At 55.1% G+C, this 25129-nt stretch overlaps 2 protein-coding genes across 9 annotated transcripts in view; one reads left to right on the top strand and one right to left on the bottom strand.

Annotated features, from left to right (window-relative positions):
* The window catches only part of RHBDD1 (rhomboid domain containing 1), a 107637-nt gene extending 96762 nt beyond the window's left edge, over positions 1-10875 (top strand). For all 5 annotated transcript variants that reach the window (XM_045853840.1, XM_045853879.1, XM_045853871.1 and 2 more), the window contains one exon: positions 9428-10875. In XM_045853840.1, the coding sequence (XP_045709796.1) occupies positions 9428-9522 (95 nt within the window). In that variant the 3' untranslated portion in view covers positions 9523-10875. The remainder of the gene's footprint in view (positions 1-9427) is intronic.
* LOC123828626 (collagen alpha-4(IV) chain-like) overlaps positions 3946-25129 on the bottom strand; it is a 123110-nt gene continuing 101926 nt past the window's right edge. The window contains exons 45-49 of one of the 4 annotated variants that reach the window (XM_045853711.1): positions 21197-21313; positions 18824-19012; positions 17013-17299; positions 16663-16917; positions 3946-4048 (exon numbers count right to left, since the gene is read on the bottom strand). In XM_045853711.1, the coding sequence (XP_045709667.1) occupies positions 3998-4048; positions 16663-16917; positions 17013-17299; positions 18824-19012; positions 21197-21313 (899 nt within the window). In that variant the 3' untranslated portion in view covers positions 3946-3997. Of the gene's footprint in view, positions 4049-13098; positions 16918-17012; positions 17300-18823; positions 19013-21196; positions 21314-25129 lie in introns of those variants that run through there. The other 3 variants (XM_045853721.1, XM_045853712.1, XM_045853715.1) reach the window with 3 other exon arrangements.

Raw genomic sequence — 25129 nt, 5'->3', positions numbered from 1 at the left:
CACTTGTGAGGCACCCCCCACGTACCAGGCACCCGGGATCCAGAGGTGAACCCCGTGGTCCCCAGGACGGAGTGACTCCGGGCCAGTTTCCGCTGCGCTGATGCTGTGACTAGGAGAGCCCCCAGGGCCCTGCTGCGGCCGGATTCGCTCTGTTCCTCGGGAGAGCTGGGCGGCTCTGGCGTCTTACTGCTGGGACCCGCGGCATCCGGAGTGGAGCCTCACGGCACAACCCGGGAAACTCCAGGTCTCCGGCTCAGGACAAAGAGTGACATGTACAAAGCCAAACGGCACGCTGGTGCCAGCGATGGTCAAGGCCATACTGAACCCCGGGATGTGTGACCACAGTCCTCTGACCCAGGTTTCCCGAAGGGGACCGGCAGTGCTGGACTAGCTGGACCAGCCTGTGGAAAGGACACTGCCACGGGCGCTGACCGGGGAGCTCCCGTTAGACCCTGGAATCTGCCTCTCCCAGGCCCCCCCAGGCAGGTGTGGGGATTGCTGCCGTGGATCAGGGAGCCGTGTTGGTGGAACTCGGGACCGTGCAGGAAGTGTTGGGTGCTGTGGGACCTGTCACGTGCATGGCTCACCGTATCTGCTGCTGCCGGCAGCCCGCCCACCAAGCCCGGGGGTCAGCCGTCCCATCGTCCCAAGGGCTGCCTGCCCCAAGCCCCGTAGCCTCCATTCCCCTGACCTGCGGTCACCTGCAACAGCTGTCCAGTGTGACCTGGACCTGGCCCCCGGAGTGGTCACTTTCATCAGAGCCTTCCAACCTAAGTTCCCTTTGCACTTTTCCAAAGTTCTCCCATTGACTCTCCTTTTCCTTATTTCTTGGTATTCTGGGATGATGTTTACTTGTTTTTTTGTTTGATTTTTTTCATGCCCATATGTTCAAGGGTGTTTTCAGAAGACTGAGATTCCCGGGGGGCACATGGGCTAATTTCAAAGGGCCTGCGGCTTCAACAGTAATGGAAACATTAGCTCGGGCCTTTGTTCAAAGTCCTGGGCGTTGGGCTCTGATCTCAGACTCAAGTGAAGGAAGCGAGAAAAGATGAAACAGGTGGAAGTGTCGCCAGTGCTTCTTCTCTCCGCTGCCGTCGGCACCCGGGGTTCGAGAGCCTGGGCACAAGCCGGGATTGCAGGAGAGAGGCCGGGCTGCGCGGGCGGCGTGCTGCCCCCGGAGGGAGGGAGCCGTGTCCCAGGCAGAACCATCCGCCAGGAAGCTCGTGCGTGTGTCCCTCATCGCTGGCGCTGGGTGGGCACAGCTGCGGAGACAGTCAGACCACCCGTGACCGAGCCGCCAGCTCTAAAGACACTGCCGTGGCCTCTCGGAGCCCGGGCTGACCGGGACAGCAGCAGGGACGCACCTGGGGTCACAGGCTGAGGAATCAGACACGCTCCCCAGGGAGGACCCCCTGGTGCTGGAGGCCCTCGCGGATTTCCAGGGTTCACAGGACACTCGGTGGGCAAGTCCTGGCCCCGCCCTGGAACCACTACGTCCGCACGGCCCGGGGGTGGGGGGGGCGGCGGGGCTTCTCTGTCTCTCCTCCTCCTCCCGACCTCCTGCTGTGCTGGTTCGAGAGGGGGCAAGTGCCAGCAGGGCTCTGGGTGAAAATGGGAACCAGTAAACAGAACCGCTCCGCTTAGGTTTCGAATAAATCATTTTTAGCCTTACTGCATCCAAGACTGGCTCTCTCATGATCACAGATGTATCTCTGTGTATCTGTCCTGATTCGGAGAGACACCCGTCATGCCAGTGAAAGCACTCGGCTGTGCGAGGCCACGTGCGGGCGTGGGCTCCGAGCTCGGAACTGGCTGGAACACCTGCATCCACCGCTCCCGCTGCCTATCAGTCTCCTCCGGCGGGAGGGGATCTGCTGTGACGTAGACGCTGCTCCGCGCTGGCCAGTAACGCCCAGGTTTGGGAGCATCTAGACAATGAGCGGCTCCGAGATACCCGGCACAGCGGCTTCTGTGGAGCCCATCTGTTTCAAAACAACCCTAATTGTGCTTACAGTGCAGAATGCTTTGTTGGCCGGAATTTGTCCCAGTTTTCTCCAGCAGAGCCTGTGTTCCAGGCCTCTGGTTCCACCTGCTGGCAAGCGGCGGTACTGGCACGAACCCCAGAGTGGATCTTTCTGGCTGGAAGAAAAAAGCGAGCTGCGCGTGTGTAGCTCAGTGGTTCCCGAAGCCAGTGTCGGTCACCTGGGGGCTCATTAAAAATACAGTGGCCTGGGCTCCTTGCCAAGCGGGAAACCCTCTAGACAACTCATGTGTCACACCTGGATTCAGGCACCCGAAGGTGGGGCAACCCTACCTTATCCTTCTCGTCCCGAAACGGGGGTGGGGGGGGGAGTGACCGCCTGCTGGAGGTGCCCACGCCTCTCTGCCCACGCATCCCAGAGTCTCGTGGTCAAAGCTCCGTTCTCTCGGAGCTCACCAAACACGTTTAACATGGGAGAAACCTCAAGCAACTGCTCACGGTTGTGTCACCTGTCATGCGTCCTGTCCTGTTGGCAGCGCGACCCCCGACACGAGGTGCTGGGAAGGGCGCTTCCCCTCTCCGGTCTCCTTCCCCCGAACCCACGGCCGCAGACCAATGAGCCGGTGGCCAGACAAACCAAACGAGGGACCCATTCCAGGCTCCCCCAGATCCATCGTAGTCAAAAATTCTTAAGGCTGTCTGTACACTGATATATTTTTTTTTTACCAGAATTCCCTCTCTCCCCACAAATGACTCCCTTTTTCACCCTTCAGTTTTCTTCTTTTTATTGTGAGGTGCATTCTCACATCTGTGCCCCCCAGGCAGGGCCTGGCCCAGCTCTCCGTCACCCAGCCCGCCTGTCTGGCCCCTCCTGCGGGTGAGGCCCTGAGAAGGTGACTCCTGACGGTCAGAGGCAACCTCTGCCCTCCAGGAGCCCTGCATCCAGCCTCCCCGGGGTGTTCCTGTGTCTGTCCAGGGAATGTCCCTGAATGACCTTGAATTGAAAGAAAAAAGTCACAAAGTATATGGAACAAAGTATACTTGGAGGTTGTCACCCTCTTTTCAGGCTCCAGAGTCAGCGGGTGTAATGGGGAGACCGAGGCACCTCCAGAGTGCTGACCGGCAGGTGCTTGGCGTTAGAGCAAGGAGAACGTTCAACAGCTTAAAGCGTCACTAACTAGATCTAAAAGGTGTTTGAAAATTATTCCTAGTGTCGTTGAATTCCTCTTGATAAAGTGTTAAGGTAGTGACACGGTTTTCAAAGGCTTTAAGACAAAGTGATTAAGAAAATAGGAAAGTTCTTTAGTATTAGAATCTACATCCATGTGTATGTGTTTTTTTAAAGAAACTTTTTTTAAGAGTTTATTTATTTATTTTTAGAGAGGGAAAGGAGGGAGAAAGAGAGAAAGAGAAATATCAATGTGTGGTTGTTGGGGGCCGTGGCCTGCAACCCAGGCAAGTGCCCTGACTGGGACTCGAACTTGCGATGCTTTGGTTCACAGCCCATGCTCAATCCACTCAGCTATGCCAGCCAGGGCTTCATCTGTAGTTTTTTACACTTCACGTTCCAGTGCTTCATCAGATGCACAAGGTCTAACCCTCAGCCTCCCTTCCCTCCCGGCCACTCCTCCAGGCCACGGAGACAGGCCACCCCGAGACCTGTGTGAAAAGACGATGGGTAACTCCCTAGGCTGACGCCTGCAGCCGGGCCGGTGGCCACCATGTATACACCTTGTCTCAGGAGACCCTCACCCGACACTCTCAGTTGTCCACGAAAACCTTACCCTTAGCCACGAGCGTCATCTAAGGCAGGAGGACACTGTTCCTGCAGTCTTGAAACAGGTCCCGTCCCCAGATCACGATGAAGGCAGTAACGGTGTTCAGGTTCACGGCACCGGACCCGGGACCGAGGAGGAGCGCTGTCCGGTGCCGTGTGAGAGGGGACCTGGGTCTGAACGGTGACTCGGCCACTGGCCAGCGGTGCGGCCCTGGCAAGTTACTTCAGGTCTTCCAGGCTCAATTCCTCCACCTGTGAGACAGACAGGGGGACTCCACCTGGAAGCATACCTAGGATAAAAACCACGTGTAACAACGGGATGAATTTCAGGAACAACACAAAGTGAAGCCACTTAAAGGGAACACGTGGTCTGAATCCACTCATGGACAGGATCAGACACGTGAATCTGCCCTCGCAGAAGGAGGACAGCGGGCGCCCTTGGGTGTGGATGTTGTGACTGGGAGGAAGCCCATGGAGGCGAATGCACACTGGGAACGTTCTGCATTTCGAGCTGGATGTTGGTCCCACACGGTCAGTCCGTGAAAATTGATGCAGCCGTGCGCACACTTTTTAAACAGGAGGGGAGAGTAAGTGGAGTGAGCATGCGGTGGCTGCCCAGCTAACGTTCACTGTCTCTCCCCTGACTTTGTCTTTCTAGTCTGGAGGTCAGACCACACGTTGTCTGGTCGTGTTGCAGGAACACGAGGCCTGGCGTAGCGGACCCAATATTTGACGTTACTCGAATTGCTAACTGGATTATCGCCCCTTGATTTTAAGTCAGTTGAGGCCACTAAAGGTCCCCCCCAAATTAACCACACAGACAGGGAAGAGAAGTACAATAGGTAAAGTAGCAACGGATGGGAACTGCATTTCAAAGTTTCTCACTTTGAGATTCCGCATTGTCTTAGAACTAGGAAATCCCCGCGGTGGCTGGCTTTGGTGGGCTGAGGAGTGGAAATGTGGATCTTTCTCTCTCCCATCACATCTGAAGGCTACCTTTGTTTTAACTTCCACTTGTGTAAAAGTTATGAGGTTGTAGGGGAATTTCAAGCTATTTTTAAAGAGACAGGTAGGTAGGTAGGTAGGTGGGTAGGTAGGTAATTAGAATTAGCGCCTCGCAAGGGAAAGAGGCCTTTCTGTCCTCCAGCGCCGTTCCTCTTCGAAGCCCCTCCCACTCCAACGGCAGGGGGCGGGCTTCCTTCCAGGCCTGTGATGTCTCTGTCTGCAAATGACCTCACAGCCATCTCTCTGCAGAAGGCGCTGCGGAAGCTCTGTAATTGGTGGAATTCTGGTAGGGTAACATTTCCGAAGACAGAAGGTGGGTCCCCTGCCACCGCCCTCATTGCACAATATACATCTCAGAGAACGCTGGCGATTCACTCCCAGGTTGCCTGGGTTTTTAAAAAAAATATGCATATGTGAGAAACGTGATTGCCTCTTCAGCTCCCCAATGTCAGCGGCTGCACCTGAGCGTGATTTCACCAGATGGCGCAGAGCGCTCATCAGGTCAGGAGCGGGGTCTGTGAATGGCAGCAGATTGGCTGCGTCTGGAGGGAAGGCGCACAGTGGGGCGGATGGCCATCAGCGCCCCGGTGTTCCCTCCAGCGGTTCTTGTCGGGATGGAATTGCTCCTCTTCCCCTGGGATGGGAAACATAGAAGTGCCTGCATTGTCCGTAAGGGTAGAGAAGGGAGCATTTTCCCGTCGAGAGCCACGAATCCATCAGTCAATCTCACGATCTCACTGCCGGTGCTATAATTGAGCCAAACCCTCTTTTTTTAAAAAAAAATTTTTTTTAGATTTTTTATTTATTTATTTTTAGAAAAGGAATGGAGGGAGGCGGAGAGAGAGAGAAACATCAATGTGCAGTTGCTAGGGGTCATGGCCTGCAACCCAGGCATGTACCCTGACTGGGAATCGAACCTGCGACACAAGAGCCAAACCTTCTTAAACTGGGCCCCGGTCCTGAGCTTCTCTGAGGCCCGTTCCCTGTTTGTTTGAACAAAGTTGAGGGCTGACCCCCATTAACAGAAACACAGGGGCAAGGCTCATAGGTGCTCACACCCTGCTCATACCCTGCACCCAGTTTGTCCTTGCAGAGCCGTTTCACCCAGACCTGCTGACACACCACGTGGGATGTAACTCAGCGGAGAAAAGAGGGTCGTCCACCGCTGGGCCCTCCCAGTTTCCCTGCCGGGGACGGAGGCCCCTCCACGGTGCAACACTGCACCACGGACCCGACTGGAGTTACCTTTTCGTGTCTGTTTCTCAGAAGGCAGATAGTTAGTAACTAGCAACCTCACATTTTGCACAAAACCCTGCCAGGTGGTCTTCAAACAGCACTGGGCTCTGGCTTTTCAAAAGTCACTGTTTTGTCACTTTACTTTGTGTCTAAGCAGCAGACATTTAACACACGACCAGTGACGACGTTACAGATGAATACCCGCAGCACCCCCTGCTCACGGGGCATTTGCCGCGTGCCTGGTGCTCAGCGTTTTATGCCCATGAATGCTTCTGATCCTCACGACGCCCTGGGGAAGGGTCTGTTTGAACTATTCGCACTTCATAGATAAGGAGATCAAGGCCAAGTTAAGGGAGCCCACTTGCTCAAGGATGCAGAGCTAGAAAGGAGAGAAGTCGTGATTTAGTCCCCGGGCACCAAACTCCAGGGTCCTCGAAAGGCCCCTGGTGGTGGCCTAGCTCAGCAGCGCCCCCACCCAAGGGAACCAGCTGGAGCTGCCGAAATGAAGGCTCACCCGGGCATCCTGTCTGGTTCCAGGCAGGGCGGCCAGCGTCTCCCGGTTCCTTACCAACCCTTCTCCACTCCGCCCCGGGGGACCTCACCTCCTTTCACCGCCCAGCCGAGGCCCGCATAGATCTCTTCCATGTGCTTAACACATGTGTGTACATATCGAAAACACATGTCTAAGACCCTTCTAGAAATACCTGCAGCGGGTCCTGGGGGTTATGAGCAGAAGTAATGTACAGGGTCCGGCACTAATAATCCCCCTTTTTTTATTACAAAGTCTTTTATTACAAAATCATAAGCGTGTAATTCTGTAACATAACAACATCACCCCGAAGCACGCCATATGAATGTTTTAGGTGAAATGTTCAAATTAAAACCATAAATTATTATGCCCACGTCATTACCCTAATGGCCACACTCAAGCAGGCCTCGCTTCTGCCGCACCCCGCATTACGTAGCACAGTGGAAAACACAGAAACGGTGGTGTTCCTGCACTTCCCCTCACGAGAACAGTAACTCTCAGGCGTTTCTCTTGGACACCGAGAGCGCCTGTAGGGGCCTGAGCGCTCTTTTGGCCTCTGCACCTTCGTGCCCTGGGGCCGGAGTCCACATGCCACCTCGTGCTTGCCTCGGGCTCCACGCACAGCTGCTCCGTCTGCACCTCGCCCTGCCCAGCCGGAACGGGGTGTCGAGTCCTGGCCAAGGATCACGAGTTCAATTAGGGATGGTCTTGTTAAAAACAACCGTTAAGGGGGAAGCAGGCCTTGGGTTTTATAGCATGAAACAATTTTAAGCAATAAGCTAATGGTAATTGGGTGCATGCGTTTCGATGTAATTTCAAAGCATTTACCACTTTGAACAAAGAGAAGTTCCTTTGCACCCACATATGGCCAAAGCCGTATCCAGGAAAACGTTTCATCTTACGGTATTCATAAAGTCTTTATGGAGCAAGTCTTACAAGCCTATATGTTTGGACATCGTCGTTAATGAAAGTTGATAAATTGGCATATACAGGGTGGGGCAAATGCAGCTTTGCAGTTGTTCACATGGAAAATAACACAGTAATTAATAAACAGTAGCACAAGGATGAACTGTGTTTCGCACGCTCACGACTGTACCCCGACTTTGCCCACCTGCATCTCACCGACGGGTGCAGCCTGGCCGTGGCGTCGCCCCGGCAGGACTGTGCGGCTGAGGCCTGCCCAGGCCCCCTCTGGGTGCGCTCGCCAGGAAGGGCTCCACCACAGCAGGAGGGGTGATCTATCCTCCGAGGGCCTCAGCGCAGGAGGCCCAGGTGTGGGTGTGCACGGGGCTGCCCCTCCGTCCCAGAGGGAGAGCAAAAACACAAAGAGGTCAGTAACCTCTGCCTGCCCTTTAAAACTCTCCCCTTGTCCAACAACCGAAATTCCCACTGTGGGCTGAGCCTACTGACTCTTAGTCGCGCTGCTCTCTCCACCACCTCTGTATCAGGGCCACGTCCGCGTGTTACCTGCAAACCCCTTCCACAAGGCACCGCACTTGCAGCGCGAATGGGAGGGATCCACTGTTCACTCCTTTTCCCTCCTGGCTGGAGCCCCCTGCCCACCCACCCTTCCCAGCTGGGCCAGGGCTTCCGGAGCATTTACCCCACCCCCACCCCCTAAGTCAGCCGCGTCAGAACCTCCGTGGGCACCGCTGCATGTCGTTTTGTGTGGCTGTAGCATGTACCCTTGGAAGTCACAGGCAGGTGCCACCGAGTCAAGCCCAGGAGTTTATCGAGCTGCTACCGTGTGTTCAGGACTGTCCCGGGTGCTGGGGAGCAGAGAGAGCTGTCAGACACGGTCCCTGCCACTTGAAGCCTGTGATCCCAGTAGGAGGGGAGCGGGTGCCCACGGTGGCCATCCCCTCCAGCAGGATGCGGAGACTGCTGCGGGAGGACTCCCGGGAGGAGGGGGCCGGGAGCTGAGAGCTGGAGATGGAAGAACCCTTCGGTCCGGAGTGGCCGGGTGGCAGGGCGGTCTGGGTGGGGCCTGGGAGCCGGAGTAAGACTTCTGGTCGATGTCGGTGATGGGAGAAGGCCGTTCAGAGCACTCTGTGGGTAGCAGGGCTGTGGGGGTGGCCAGGTGCAACCTCTTAGGTCTCGGTGCTTAGAGGAAAACCAGCTGCTTACCCGAGTCTATCTGTGGTGCCTTAAGGTCAAGGACTGCCTGTTTTTATTCCTTCATTCCTCCCACCAGGCCTGAGACAGTGTGTGTGTGTGTGTGTAGTGATTGAAATGCTTAAATCGTTGCAAATGATATTTTTTGGTATGTTTGCAGCCCCAAGAAACCCCTCACAGTAGTGCTCTCATTGTCCTTCCCGTGACCTTCACATATTACGCCTGCGTGTTTGTGTGCAGAGCGGCCCCTGCTCTGTGGCCCGCGACTCCCCGCCACGCCCCGCCCCGCGGGTGCCTGTGGGTCTCAGGCCGGGGAGGTGCAGGAGGTGCAGGCTAGACGGAGGAAGGGGGGGCGGGTGCCCAGAGGCTGAGCAAGAGAAACCAACCAGCATGCCTGGTGGGGAAGTTACAGACGGCGACAAATCATTTCTGAGTGTTAAAAAAAATATGAATAAACTAAGCCCCTGAGACACTAGGGAAGTTAAGTGATGCAAGTGAGGAGGCACAGGGAAAGAAAGAATTCAAAGAGGAGGATTGTCGAGAAGCTTCCAAATGAGTCAGGTTAGGTTCGTAGGCTAGACCACACGAAAACTACTTGCTCAATGTTGGCATTTAGTGTTGACAGCTAATGTGGGGATGTGTGGGTCTCTTTCTGTTTCATGCCAAACTGAAGATGACGCCCGAGCCAGCCCCCTCCCCCACCGGAACCCTAGGACACGGCGCCCCGTAAATGTCAGAGCCCTGGACGCGCAGCACCTGACCTCCCTGTGCTTCCTCGTGACAGGAAACAGCAGGAGCGCCCCGAGGTCCTACGGGTTCCACCTGTCACCCGAAGAAGAAACGAGGAGAAGACGGCTTCAGAGATTCGACCACCAGTGAGGACGCCCGGCATCTCGGGCCGCCGCACTCCAGGGGTGTAGTTATCGCCCATTTGGTGCGTCCCCCCAAACCCTGACCCACATCTAACGGAGGCAGAGGATGCAGTGTTCACCCCGGACTGCCCAGGTCTGCAGCTGCCAGTGTCCCCGGCTGCCTGGGGCCAGAGCCGCAGACAGGCTGCCCCGTCCTGCAACCACTGTGCTGGCTGCTGCTCCCGCCCTCGGCCTGGTTTCCTCTCACCAGCCGGGTCCCTGCCTCCATGCAGGGACCCGTGTGCACCCTCCTTTCCCTCCCTGCCGACCCAGCGGTGGGTGCCTCCGCCTTGTTTTGTTCTGAACACGGTGACCTCCACCTCCAGTGACCTCCACCCGGAGGCTTGCCTTGACCAGCCCCAGAGGTCAGGCTCCATGCTGCCTGGCGAGCCCCCCCGTTCGGCCTCTCGGGGAGCCGGGAGCAGACCCGGTCCTGCCGGCACACTGCCAGGTGACTTTCCAGGGACAGGATGCGGCCGCCACAGCACCGTGTGTTCTAGTCAGTCTCCCTTGCACAGGCGCCCCAGCCCCTTGGGCCCCGGCGTCCTGGTGGCGGCGGCCGTGCGCTGGGTTCGGCCTTACGTGGCCCTGCCTTGCAGAAGTCCCGACCGGGGAAAGCCTCGGGGGGACCTCGGGGCGGGGACCACGCTCCCCTGGGTGCCCGGTGGCTCCAGCACCCCGGGCAGCCTCTCCAGCGGCCGTCGGTGCTCCCGGGACGGGACTTACGTGTCCCCCGGCAGCAAAGGGGCCGCACGCAGAACACGGCCAGGGTGCTCAGCGGGTGTGTTCGCTGAGAAGTCGCTCTTGAGGACACTTTTGCCTCACAAAAGTGCCTCTTCCCCCCCCCGTCATGCTGTGTGAGCCACCCGTGGGCCCGGGCGCCCCAGGCCCTCCCTGGCGCCGGCGGCACGGTCCGTCCAGGTCTCCAAGTGTCCCCTGGTGCTCACGTTTCTAGGGCAAAAGCACACGCACCTGCCACTGCTGTCTTAGTCTCTGAGATATTTATTTTTAGAGAGTTAGAAACAGAAAAGTATCCTCCTATTTCAACTCATCTAGCATCTATGCAGAGTTTTCTGATTATGAAAGTGTTATAATATACAGGACCCTGGTATATGCACAGAGCAAACATATGATGGGAGAAAATAAGCCATATGTCAGGCGAGGTTATTTTGGGGAGTGGAGTACGTAGGATTTTGCTTTCTGTTTTTTTTTTTACAATTTTTTATTGCACTCCTTCAAAAACGTGTGTACGTGTATATGTATTACTTTTGCAACAGGATAACTGATTTATATGATAATAAATCAAGAAACATATAATCAGGAAAATGGACTAAATAGTAAGTACTCTCTGTTGAGAGAATTCGCTGTCTAAACGGACAAATAAACACAAACAAATACAACACAAATAAACACAAATGAAGGGATGTGCAGTTTGAAAATCACCCAGAGTCTCACCACTCAGCAGTGCCCAGGGTCAGTATTTGAGGGGGGGGGAGTGTTTTCTTCACCAACACTTACTTTTCTCCTGTGGAATTGAAGGGCAGAGAGGGAGTGATCTTGACCTTGTGTTCCGATGGCAGGCACGAACTGGCAGATTTGAAAACACGATTCATACCGTATCAGGGAAAACGGAAACATCGCTAGTAGGAATCATTAAATGTGTCGGTAAGACATAGCGCTTCTTAGGAAGAGAATGGCGTAAGAAAGTCAGTATTGTGTGGCGTGAAGAGGCTCTTGGGATCTGGGGCCAAACCCGAGAAACAGCCCGTGCCACAGGGCGCCCCGCACACAAAACCTGGCCCGGGTCCCTCCTCGGGCCAGAATCCCACCGGCTGGGGGGGCGGGTCTGCCTGGAAGCCCTGGCGTTCTTTTGTTCTCACGCAGTTCCCCCGTAAATACCTCGTGCCGTGCCTGCAGGGGAGTGCTAAAACCAAATCACACCTCAGAAAGTCTGCGACTTCATAGATTTGGGGTATTTATTTGAGGTCCTTAAAAGTTATTGCTTAACTTTAATCTTGAGATGCTGCCTCTTTTTATAAGATTCTCTCCCCTAATAAGTACAATTAGACCAATCCCTGGGGCTCACGACCAGCAGCTGCGCCCGTCAGGAATGGGCCGGCTGGCAGGACCGGGTGCGGAGTTGCCATAGTTACTCCTGCAGCGTGAGAGCAGCGTACACGGGGATCCAGCCCGCACGCATCATCCCGGGATGGACCCACTGTTCACCATGTGCACTGGGAAGCAGACCGAGGGCTTTGCCACCAGAAGAAATGTTTAGCCCCGGTTTTAAAGCTTTCCCTAGCTTTTCCGGACACACAGATTCCATTGATACCTGGATGAGAATTTTGTGTTGAGCTGATGAAACCATACCCACGGAGCATACAGTCGTCGAGGACGCAAGCCACCCCCCACAGCCGTGTGTCACAGGAAGTGCCTCGCCGGCCAGTGGGGAAATAACAATGGCCCAGGTGGCTGGCACCGCAGTGACCGAGCTGCCAGCCAGAGGCCTCCAGGTGCTTCTCTCTCCAGCTCAGAGCAGTTCTCCCGATGGCTGACCTCAGACGGCACGGGGCTCCTCCCGAGGCCTGACTGGTTTGCCGTTGACCCTGCCATACAGGCCTCCCCGGTTCCCCCCCCCAGATCACCCTAGCCTCGTGGTCCCCTGCCCCGCCCCTCCACGGGCAGCCTCACACTGTCTCCAAGCCACGTGGGGCAGGCCGCCTGGGGCCTTCTGACAGCGCCTGGCCGGGAGAGCATCAGCCCAGGGCCCCCGTCTCTGACGTCTCTGCAGGACCCTCTACTTTCTAAGCTGTCCGCGAACAGGGGAGCTCTTGGGAAGCACGTCGCGGTGCCCCCTAGAGCAAGTTACGTATTCTCTCTAAGCCTCAGCCTCCTTGCCTGCAACACGGGAGCGGAGAGCTGGGGAGGGAGCACATACGGCAGAGTTAATGCTGTTCCTATCGCCTAATTCCTGGGAACACACAGCTCAAGAAATGTTCAATATCGTTACATCTCTCAGGCAAGAGGTGTAAGACCACTGACCCTCCCCCCTAATGAAAAAGAGTAGCTCCGTGAAACAGTTATTGCGTGTCTGCCCTATACCTGTCTCTTTGCTCAGCTACAGGGGACTGGAATCACCACCTAACCCCTAACTTCCAGTTGCTACACTTACCAGCAGGAGTGCGTTACACTTCAACCTCTTTGTAGTCGTCTCTTTCCCTCGAAATCCTCAGAACAACGCTGTGAAGCAAGCAGTCTCATTCTCCTTCAACTAATGGGGCAACCAAGGCAACAGGGGTTGACGCAGACCCCAGGCCCTGGGGCCTGGTTGCCTGCGCATCCCCCCACCCTATCACTGGGTGCTTCCTGCAGCCTGGGAATCCCATCCTCTCCCGAGCAAAGGGGGTCAAGTTCTAGGCCCCCACACCCTTCACATCGATGGCACACACTTCCGCCACGTGAACCCTCCTGTTCTCCCCACTAAGCCAGCTTCGAGGAGGCCCTTTGGCTTGAAAGAAAATAAACGCACCAGATACATCACAGCTGTTTTGGGAGGTCATCACAGAACTTTATATATATATATAATCAGTGATATTATAAGTTGTAATACAATGAAGACTTAAGTGTCAATAGCAGACCAGGCACCTTGCAAATGGTACATGTTAAAAGTCTTTAACTTTACAACCATAGGTTAGAGAAAGGGATGCAATGTATTGGACCCGTTTCACATTTTTCCTATGAATCGTTAAATATTTAAGCACCATAAAATTCAAGCATTTTGCACGACTGTGGCAGCCAGCCTTGGTGGTTTCAAATGCATTATGCAGAATCTCTGGCAGATAATAACAATGACAGTTGCAGAGTACTGGTTTTTAATGTCAGCTGTTTTGTTCCCTGCAGAACTTCCTGGTAATGTCCCTGTAAGAACTGTGACTTTTTCGTGTGTGTGGTATAGTCATTTTAACAATTGATATAAAATAGCCCTTTCAGACATTAAGAATTGACCACGTTTAAATAATTCTAATTAGTAATTTATATGCCTGTGAGAAGCATAATTCTATGTAAAAAAAAAGAAACAAACATTTTTCATATGAAGTGGTTGGTTTTCAATGGAACAGGTGACCGTAATCAGCACACAGTGATTGCTGTGTATCAGGCATGCAATCGAACTTCACTTCCAGTGCGAGAGTAGGTGTGACACCCCACTTTATACATGAGGAAAGTGGGGCCCAGGGAACTGGTGGAACTCACCCACGGTACCAGCAGAGCGTGCCTGGGCCAGATTCAAACCTGGGTTCAACCAGTTCGAAGGCCCACATTTTCCCACTCTCCTTAAAGCCGTACCAAATAAAAGTAACAATTATCCAATTAGTCTGGTGAGCTCATGGAAGCACAAACCAGATGTGCTTTCCTGGAACGCACAGAATGATTTGTTTCATTGTCATGTCTGAGAGGCTCAAAGTAACATCTTTGGTGAGATCCAGTCGTCGGGCACCGTCCCGCCGACGGTTTTCTTAGCACCGGGAACACGGACACCCCGTTTTCAGAGGAGATCTTGGGCTAGGAAACGCTCACACCACGAGGGAGGGCAGCATTCAGCCCGGGTCAAGTCATGTCCCATGTCAATGAGAAGTCTTCCCTCAGCCCAAACTCTCAGCTCTCATCTGTGAAATGTCAGTTTCTGCAAAAATAGCTCTTCTCCAGGAGGGGGGTGATGGTTCCAGTTTATCAATTGGTGTCCTGTGAATGGTTGTAAGAAGAGATCACGGCTATGCCCACAGGTCGTCACATTCAAATACTTGGAAATAAGAAATGGTTCACGCCGGTCACCGTTCCGCCAAGGAGAAGCCCATGTGCAAAGCAAAACCTCTAATGCCTCACGGTGCCCACTGAGTTGCCAGTGAAAAAAGAACCGTGTCGCTATGCGCTCAGCTCCGTGTGGGTACTGGGCACACAGAGGGGAGTGGGGCCGGCCCTGCCCTGGCAGGTGCGGGCAGGGAGGGGCTTCGGGTCCAGCCGGAGAGAGGAGGAAGTGTGACGAGACCCGGCAGGAGCCGTGGAGGGACGGGAGAGCGTGGGTGGGCAGCTCCAAGTCCCCTGGAGGAATTCCCGGATGCTCCTCTCCCTCAACTCAATCAGTCTTTGAGGATAAGGCATTGGCTGGCGGTTCAACCTCTGGGGGTGTGATGCGAGCATCACTGGTAGAAACAGCAAGAGCTTAAACCTCAGGCGCTCAAAAATATGGGACATAACATAGCACAGTTTAAAAGAATCAGTAAGCGGGTCGTATGAACTAGGCACATCAAGAAAGCGTCTCATCTGAAAGTGTACCTTTTTCTTCTTACCGGAAAGTGTTCTTAAAAATGCACTGTCACCAGGGACACCCCTGACAAGACCCACTGGAAGTGTGTCCTGCCCAGAAGGGCACGTTCCCGGTCGGTGTTTGGCATGGCTAACATTCCTCATAAACGAGCTTTTAACTGAGTTTAACCTCTCTCGATTATTTGTTAGCACACTGAAACTAAGCACCACAATGTGTCACTCTCTCATGAGAAATGTCTTTCATTTTCTCTAAAGTGACATTTTTTTTTTTAATGAGAAAGGCAAGTCTCCTAAAAATCCTTTCCAACCAGCCTTTGGATATTTAGGGTCAGACCACTGAAACCACAGCGAGACGGAAACCATATCCTTTGCTCTTCAGAAAACGACTCATTATAAATTGACATAACTTCTAAACCTTTATGGAAAATACTAATACCAAATGTCACACGGCTTCCCTGGTATATAATACTGATAGAAAATAAAGGGATGTTTTTAAAACTGGAGAAACAGGAGGCTCCTGTGCAACTCGATGACAGGAATATAAAATTCAAATGGCAGGTCGTCTTTGTTTCATTTAAAGATAGTGCCGTGCCTTTCTGGTAGGGTGACCGTGACTTCCAGTGAATCTTCTTACCTAAGTTTAATTAAGTCAGCCCTTCATTTTCCCCCACATGCATAATGATGGCCCTGTCACTGCCCCGTGTGAGCGGCTATTATGCAGAGGAGGCGGAGGGTCCACCGCGGGCTGCGAGCCAGCTCCACGGGGGGCCGCCGGGGAGAGCGAGACGCTTTGTGCGAGCCACGTGCCGCCTGGGGGAGCCCCATGTGGCTGGGGGCCCATTAGCACGCACGCACGCACCAGGGACAGGCCGGACCCCGACTGGGGAAATGCCGTCTGTCTGGAAGTTCACGGCCATGGGAAGTCAGTTTTTGTGAATCACTGTCTTCATATTCATTAATAGCCTTTAGGCTCTTAATCCCTTATACTGAATATATTTTTTCCATAATTGCTACTTTTCAAAAGGGGTTGCCCGAGCAGGCATTTCTCTGTTCTCCGAACAGCGCCGCGGAGGACATAATGTGGTGCGTGCATCTGTAATGTATTTATGCTAATGCCGCATCCCTGGACCCAGCAACTGGGGTCCTCTCTGCCACAACGGTTCACTCTGCTTTGAAATGAACGGTTAATGCCGGCCATGTGGGTTTTTTGTTTTTTAAATCTCCTGGGGTCATGGTTTTACAATTATTTAAAGTGCATGAAAAAGTAGATGACAGAGGAAATCATTTTGAAATGTTGGAAATCTCTACATTCCAGTTTCATTTGTTGGCCTATTTATTTTTTTTCCCCCCCGTAAAATCCATCCGGAAGCCCCCCTGTATCACAGGGTAATTGACTTCCATGGTTTGAGGGGCTATTAACCAATGAATGGGGTTTTCAGTAAATGTAATTTGTAATCTGCCATCTATTTGCCTTCCTGTGACTTAGCTTTTCTATACGTATAAAGAAAGCCAACCCTTCTGCCCCTCCTCCGTAGAATAAGGGTGTCTGGGTCGCATCCAGGTCGGTGAGGGCAACCACATCCACACACGCAGCATTTGCTTCGTCTGTCCAGCACGGAGCAGGGAAGTACAGTACTGTGGGCATCGCCATGGGGCGGCAGCACGGACCCCCACCACGGGGGCCCGAAATGAGCACCATTGAAGCTCCCGGCACAGCCTGGGACGACCGGGTCCCCGCCAGGAAGGTCCTCCTGGCATCCCGCGAGTCCCGGGTTCTCTAGCTCACCTTCACGCAGACCTGGCACCTGCTGATTTTCTGCCGCTGGGCCTGGCCGTCCTTCAAGGTGTCGGGCGACGGTGCCTCAGCAAACTGCAAGTGTGGTTGCACCACCGTCAGCCAGAAGCTGTACTTATTTGCGAAAAAGTGGCACGTCCCCTGCCGGCCTTGGCATTCCAGGAACGGGGCGGCTCTGAAGTCCTCCAGGCAGCTGCCAGGCGACGTGAGCGCCTGCCCTCCTCCTTGGTCCCCAGCCCCCGTGTGCTGCCGGGACGACAAGAGAGAGTGAGGGCTCAGACGCAAGCAGGCGGCCCCAGACCCAGCCGGCACCGTGGCGGGGAGGGCAGGGGGGGACTCACCATCAGGAAGGAGTACCCGATCCAGAGGCTGCGCCAGGCCCGCGGACACGGGGGGATGGACTGGTTCTGGCTGTGCAGCGCCACCGCCTGAGCCGGGGCCTCGCACACGGCGCAGCGGCTGATGTACGGGCGGATGTCCTCCTCCGACACCGGCCTCATGGGCAGAGGCGCGGCGCTGGCCAGCCAGTAGGACCGGTCGTTTCTGCGGGCGTAGTGGCACACCTGGTGGATGTTGCAGTAGGCGAAGGGCAGCGTGCTGAACACGGGCAGGCAGGACCCGGCCAGACCTCGGGGAGGAAGAGGACACCACGTGGTGTGTGAGCGGACGGTCCAGGGGTGTCCAGTGACCTTCCTGCCTACACCATTTGCAGACACACAGTCTGGCATGGTGGGGGGGGGGGGGGGGCGGGGCCTGGCCAAAGTCTTCGTCGGTGGTGGTGAAAGCGAGGGTTGGGCCTGACCATGTCTGCCACTCCCCGGGTCCCGCATTCCCTCACCCACTCATCACAGGTGAGCCAAGCACTCAGCCAGGTACAGAGCGCACCGCCTTGTCTTCCCAAAGCTCCCAGCCCAGCCTGCAGCAGAAGCCGGAGGAGCAAACCAGCAGTGAAAATGCAGCCTGACCGGCCCTGTGGACCACACGTGCAGGGCCCGGGGACTTACGGGAAAGGTAACCAGAAGAAGTGATTGACGGGGCTAGGACCGGAAGTACAAAAAATGGGCGGGACTTGGTGAAAAGTATCCAAAGGGGATGCAGAGTCAAGAGGGTAAGGGTATCCGACACGATAAGGGAGTGCGGAGCTCGAAGGACTCAGAGACGTTCAGTGGGGGAAGGTGGGAGAGGAGGTCTGTGCGTCTGCCCCAGGGCTGTCCAGAGTTCCATCAGACCGAGGACGCGGGCTTTGTCTATCCCAAGGGGTTCGGGTTTTATCCCGGGGCCCTGCAGAGCTCTGCGCGTGCGCTCGGGCTGGATGGATCAGGGCAGAGAAGCGAGACCACTGGTACTTCGGCAGAACAGAAAGGAGAGAAGCAGACACAGTCAGGTGTGACATGCCACTCCCTTTCCCCAGGCTCCTCCCTCTGGCGGGACAGGCCTTGGAGAACCCGGGGAAGGGGTGGAGAAGGACAAGTCAGTAGCTGCCGCCTGTAGGCCTGTACCCTGGGACCGTCTTACTAACAGCCGGGTGAGGAGGGCTCGTGGCCCAGTGAGAGCGGTGACCAAACACACCCCACAGTCCTCCATCCCCAGCGGCATCTCCCTCCTGTGCCCGCCACCCGACCTTCATCACCTGGGCAAGGCAGAGAGTTTGCCAGCACCCGGGTGCTTCAACTCAGCTTGGGATCAGCCTCACCGATCTATTGGAACCTGACAAGCAGCACCAAGGAGGGCTCTCAAAGTCAAGTTCTGTCACTGAAACACAAACTGCAGTGGGGCGGGAGGTCGGGGCGGTGAACGCCACACCGTATCGTCTTCAGGGCGCTGACAGTGACACCCTTTACACAGAAACAATTTCCATTTGCAAGTAAAGATTGCATTTTGTATCAGACTTAACGTCTCATGTACTGACCACTATTTTTTTTTTAGAACTGGGAAATAGCCAGATAATAATAACGGGAGCCAGAAGGAGACCCTCGGCACCTCACAGGATCAGGGATTTAACAGACATCTCTGAGAATCAGCACAGTGTAGAAAGGAAAAAGAGGCCCAGAGAAGACGAGTGATCATCAAAGAGGTTCATGAATACTCGAAATTAACCCAACAGAGTCACGCGTAGGCAATGGATGTGGGCAATCATGGGTTCTCTACGTACCAAGGTCTTGATTGTGAGCCCTCTCCTGCCCTTCCAGGTACAGCAGGCTGTAGCCCGTCCAGAGCCTGGGCATGCCCACGGGGCAGGTGGGTTCTCCATCTGTCTGACTGTGGAGGACCAGGAGGAAGCTGCTGAGGTAGCCAGGGCTGAACCCCTTGGGCCCAGGATCCCCAGTGGGCCCTGGAGGGCCTGGAGGAATAAAGAAAAAAAAATGAAGGCCGCTTAGGGGGTTCAGGCTCACACACATTTCTGACCACCCTTGTCCTGGGGCCTTGCAAAGCACCCAGGGAACCGGAGAAAGCAGGCCTGGCCCACTGCAGAACGCCCCCCCACACAGCCGCAAGCCACGCACACAGCTCACGCGGCACGTGCTTATTTACCTCGGGCAGCATCCAGGGGGCTGGGCGGTATTCGCCTAAAATCGAAACAGACTAAACTCCCTGCCCCCCTAGAGCTCATGTTCCACTGAAGAAATGACACACGGTAAACATAATAAAAAGGGAGAGTGTGAGACACGTGAGAAATGGTGAGGGCTGAGGAGCGAGAACTGGAACAGGAATGGCCCATCCCAGGTGCCATGTCCCAGCCAGCTCCGACCGGACCGGGTGCCTGCCTAGCTGGAAAGGTGATACTCAGAGTCATGGGTCTTTCTGGTTCTCTCTCCTCTGCTCCCCTTTTCTCCACGCTGCCCCGCCCTCTCTCACAGGTGCAAGCCAGCCGTCCACACCTTCTTCCTTTAGCCAAGTCTCTTTGCTTTCTCTCTCCTAAGCCCCAACGGCCCTTCCTTTGCCCCTGAAACTTGCTTCCTGAGCCCACACGTTCCAGCTGGCTCATTTCCTCCACTGTGCTCTTCGTCCACCTGTGATTTTCCAAATAAACTTTTGCCTGGATTTGAAACCAAAAATTGGTCTTTCTCACACCCACAGACCCATCTCATGGTTCCTGTCTATTCAATTGTCAGCCCCCTTCTCAGAAGAATGAGGGTTGGGGATCCCTGTTCAGTCTCTTCTTTTAAAAGTGGGGGATGTGGCCCTGGCCTGGTGGCTGAGTTGGTTGAAGCATCATCTTGCATGACAAAAAGATGCAGGTTTGGTTCCTGGTCAGGTTGCAGGTTCGATCCCCAGCTGGGACATGTATGGGAGGCAACCGATCAGTGTCTCACTCTCACTTCGATGTTTCTCCCTCTCTCTATCTCTCACTCTCTAAAATCAATAAATCCATCCTGGGGTAAGGGTTAAAAAAAAGAAAAGAGCGGGGGGGTGGGGGGTGGGGAGGCCTAGTTCTAGAATCCACATTGCTGGGAAGGAGGTAATCAGGTCTACAGAGTGGGAGCCAGCCTGTCTCTTGTGCCCGCCCCCCTCGGGGACTGACCTATCAAAGAAGCCTAGGGTGATTTCTGATTGCCCAGAGCAAAAGGTGGAGTGTGACTTTAAAACCAGAAGTTTTGTGGGGTTTTTCTGACTTGTTTCTGGAAGACCAGCCGTCTCTCTCCCTGTCTACACTGCACGCTGGCGGTCACAACGTGGCGGCTTGTGCGCCGAATCAGGCCCGCTCCTGGGTTTTGTTGGACCCGTCGGGATTTCACAGGTTGAGGTCTTGGACTTGGAAAGCAGAGCGTAGGGAACACAGGCCCCGCGTTTCTACATGGCAAACACAGGCGGACGCTGAGCTGCGGCTTCAGACTGGGTTCCTTGTGGTCGCTGACCCCGCCCAGCCCTCCTCACGCCTTCTCGTGACTCCCCTGGCATTGCCAGACGGTCTGCGGACACGAGACTGTGTCCCGGGGTCTTTAGGTCCCGGGTGCCTAGCACCTGTCCTGGTGCATTACGTGTCACATTTCTATTCCGAAGGGTCTTATCTCCCCCCACACAATGCCCACTCCCAAACGTTTTTCTTAAGTAAGGGCCTTGCATGCCACATAGATTTTACTGATGGCTGCACAGTGAGATGGAGTGAATTCAGAAAACCAGAGGCCAAGTAGATCGGCCAGTTGTACAGGGTGAGACCCCCTGCACCATCCCCAAGATCTCCGGCCCCGCTCCTCAACCGTGGCCACACAGCACACGCCAGGCTTACGGTGGGGGGGTGAACAGCTGCAGTGGCTGAGCCGTGTATGATAACGTACAGCGGTTTGGGGAAATACTGGACCGGACACAGCACCCTGACGTGTTTTTATGGCGGGTGAGTATCAGTTAGAAGAACACGGGGGATGCGTCCTGCTTTGTTCTTGTTTCCATCTCCCTAGCACCTGGGGCGCTGGTATCTAAGGCAAATGCTTTGAACAGGATCAGCTTGGAAAGCTGCTTGGGAGGCCGGGGATCTTGTACACAGATCTGCTTGTCAGAGAAAAGGCGAGAAACTGAAACTCTTTACCTGGTGCTCCCGGGAAGCCGGCTTCTCCCATGTCACCTTTGTGTCCCGGAGGCCCGGGAGGCCCTGGGATGCCATCCTTGCCCCTCCTGCCATCAGGCCCGGGCTCTCCTTTGCACCCTGCAAAAAGTCCGAGATGGCAATGGTGACGACCCCTGCTGGCCGGTAGCGCTCACTGCATGTATACCACGTTCCACCTGAGCTTCCCGGCTCACTTCCCTCTCCAGCTATGAGCCACATCACGCTGGGATCCCACTGTCTCCACTTGGCATTGGGGCACCTGAGGCTCCGGGAGGCCCAGAAACTTGCTAAGTACGGCCAATGAGCCAATACTGGGCAGAGCCAGAATTTGAAGCCAGACCAGGGAGGTGTGGGGAGGTTTTCGCATGGTCTTCCTGTTCTCGTATATCTGACATTTTTTTTTTACCATTGAACATGTATGGCTTTTATCATTCAATGTTATCCTTAATAATGATTTTTAGAAGCCTGAGTGAATGAAATTTAATAGGATTCAGTTAAGGGTCAAGTGAAATTTGGAGCAAGAGCAGCAATGTTTTGAATATTTTTTTCCCTGTTTTTAGTATTTATAAGGTGCTAAGTCCCAAGGCAATCCCTTTACGTCAGATGATCTAAGCCAGTCTTCTCAGCAGCAGCCGGGTGACTGGGTGTTCTCATGTGCCAGGCTACCGGTGGGGAGACTGAGGCCCGGAAAGACGGAGCCAGTCGCAGGCCGACAGGGAACGCGCCCAGGCAGGCAGGCCCAGCAGGGAGGCTGCTGCATCAGCTGCCAGCCCCTGCTCCGTGACCAGGCTGGGAGCCCAAGTGCGCTGGGAGCCTCGGGGGACATAAGCTGGCGGAGGTGGTGGCAGTCACACTGCGACCTGAGGGGTTCTTTAAGCATTTGCTTACTTTTGGCCAAGGCGTCCGTTCATTGCCACAGACTCCTTTGGGCAGAGTGGCGGATTTGGTCCTTGCCTGTGAAGGGGTTTGTGGCCACAGCCCTGATTACCTGACTCTCTAACCCTCTCATGGCTCCCAGTCTCTAGTCATTATTGTCCCTTCTCCTTTTCCTCCCTTTCTCTTTCCCCCTCCCTCCTTCCACGCCACAAAGGAGCCTAAACCAACCTGATCAGGTCAAGGAGAGCTCACTTAAGTAGCTGTCACTCTTTTCCACCCTTGGCCTTGACCTTCAAGGGACTAGGAGTCACCTGAGGGTTGAGAGCAGGGGATTGCCACACTCCAGCGACCAGGTAGGTATGTCACTTGACTGCCCTCTCGCAGCCATCTGAAATGCACGCCCCGCTGAACCTCCCTGCTTTTAAAATGTGCTCTAACAGCACCTGCCCCAAAGTGCCCCCCACAAACCTCCTTCCCACCCCACGACCAGCCGGTCCCCGCGCTCCACACCCTTTGCTGGCGATCTACATTCAGAATGGCGTTCCAGGCATTCCTGGCCTTGCGGTAGCTCTCGCCACACTTTCTCACTCCTGAATCACAGACGGATTCTCTGGGACTGTCAGGTGGTGCCTGGACGGTGTTCTGTGCACAGCTAACATCAGCGGGCAAGAGAGGAGGCCTTTCCTTCTCCCCATCTGGGTGGGAGATGCCCACCCCCACCCCCCCCCCCCAGTACCTGGGCAGAACCCCCTCTCCCCGGATGGCGCCCTGGACATGAGCGGGCTTGTCTCCTTCCACCGGCCTCAAAGAGCCTGTCTGATATTTTAGAAGGAACACCGGGCCCCCACAGGGAGCTCAGAGCATTCTTTTCTCTCTCCCACCCAACGAGATGATCCCAACAGTGGCCACTGTGCGTTTCTGGAAAGGGCTGCCCACGGCGGGCTCACAAGCCAGTGGCCGGCTCATCACGGAAGAGACAGCAGGAGCTGCCCCAGCACCCGTGACATGGGCTGAGAGCTCTCTCAATCTGGGAGAAGAGTTCGCTCCCTGAGGTCACAGTGTAGGCTTTGCTCCCTGAAGGGAGGACGAAGGAATGCTGGGGCAGGTGACGTTTCCAGAGGCAGGTCGATAGGTTTCTGCGAAGCAGAGTCATGTGCTCAGAGCTTTCCACTACCTGGACTTGTTCTCTACCTGCAACGTGTTTTAAAGAACAAAACTACACCGACGAGCCCTCCGGTGTTGGACGGATGGCCCCGCTGAGAGGGCCACCTGTGGACTCGAAGACAACACGCCTGAGCAGGACGTGGGTGCCGGGTACAGCCACTAGGCAGGGACGTTCAAACCCAAACGGAAACCGCCTTTGGGTTCATCACTGGGATCCTCAGCCTTGGAGGGCTCCCGGGAAGAAGAAATCGCAGATCAAAGAGACATGTGAAGAGAAAAGCGGCAGACTTTCCGTGGTGGGGGCCTCTTAACAGGCACAAGGGATGCTTAGTGTGGCTATCGCCACGCTTCCTGGGGCGGGAAAGAGCCAGAAGCGTGTTTTCCTGTGGATCTGAGCTGCGGCAGGTGCTCACGTGCTCGGCCTCATCAGCTTAGCGAGGAGAAAGGTTGTGCGAGGAAAACAGGAGGAAGCAAACGACATCATTTTAAGGGGAGGTGGGACTTCCTAGTGGCGGCTGATCCTTCACAGCCCACCATGGGGGTGGTCTACCCCACCCCTCACACCTAGGGGTGGCCCAAGGCAGTCAGGGCCGGGCCACTTCAGACCCTCAGAGTAGACTAGTCAGTGTTGAGCAACTGGATAGCACAGCAGGAACTGTCTTCAGGGTGGCCAGCAGGAGGAGACAGGAAGAGGGACCAAGGAAAAGAGGGGTCCTTTACAGCAGGAGGCAGGAGGCACATGTCAGAGAGGAAGGGCCCAGAGAAAGCTCGGCAGGTGAGTGGGGCCCAGGTGGGCACAGAGGGGCTCCCGGGAAGTGGGCCCCAGAGCAGGGCAGCCCCCGCTGTGAGATGCGCTTCCCAGGAAGGACGGCTGGGCACCTTTTTAGCACAACAGTCCCACCCCATGGCACAACTTCAGCCTCAAGGTACTCCCGCCGCCCACAGGCAGGGTCTGTGACATCAATAAGGAAAGGGCACGGGAAGCCAGAGCAGGCCCGTCTGTGTCCACCTGCAGCTGGATGAGCCCCTCCAGGGGGAATTAGACATGACAGGTGATCACACCAGAGCCCACAGAGACTGTCGGCCCTCTCTCAGAAGTTCACCGTGAAAAGACAATCTCACATGTGCCCAAGATAACCATGAAGCTAAAGTGGACAGAATTTGCCCAACTGACCATTCTCAGTTGCTTTCTTTGGTTATTCTCTAAAACCACCACGATGGGCGAACCCAACCCCCTCTCTGGTCTCAACTGATGTCAGGGTGAAGCGGTGGATCTCGACCTTGGCTGCCAGCTACAGCTGTTTGGAAAGATTCCCTAAAACACTGGCACGCCGGCTCTGCTTCCCTCTGCATCGTGTTGGTCTGTGGTGAGGCCCGGGCACCAGCATTTTTTCCAGCCCCTCCAGTGACTTGAACCTGCAGCTAGGGCTCAGTCACGGGGGAAGGCGTCACTCTCAGCTGGCTCGATGGCATTCATGTAATCTAGTTAGGGTTCCTCAACCTTGAACGTGCGGTATGTGCGATATTCTGGGGGTCTCGTTAACACGCAGATTCTAACTCAGCAGGTCTGGGGTGTGATGACCATACTTGGGGCAGCGAGGATGGAGCTGGCTCTTCGTTACCGGGTGATTAGGCTGCGCTGCCCCCAGCTGTCGGACAATCCCGGTCCCTCTAAGCCCAGTCTTTCCCTAAAGGCTCTGCCCAAACGCCAGCTCTGGCTGGGGTCTCAGCGGCCATCCAGTAAGTCCTCCACACAGGGACGCATTGCTCCTAGTCTCATTCTCCGAATGCCCTTTGCTCGAAACTCCTTTAGAGCACAGATTGTCATCTCCCATTGTTTAGCATCCCTGTGTCCTGCCGGCCATATCTGCCATG

The sequence above is a fragment of the Phyllostomus hastatus genome, unplaced genomic scaffold (assembly GCF_019186645.2).
Source record: "Phyllostomus hastatus isolate PE091 unplaced genomic scaffold, TTU_PhHast_1.1 phas_contig_137, whole genome shotgun sequence".
Classification (NCBI taxonomy): Eukaryota; Metazoa; Chordata; class Mammalia; order Chiroptera; family Phyllostomidae; genus Phyllostomus; species Phyllostomus hastatus.
Note: the sequence above shows the minus strand (reverse complement) of the source record. Positions and strands in the feature narration are given on the sequence as shown.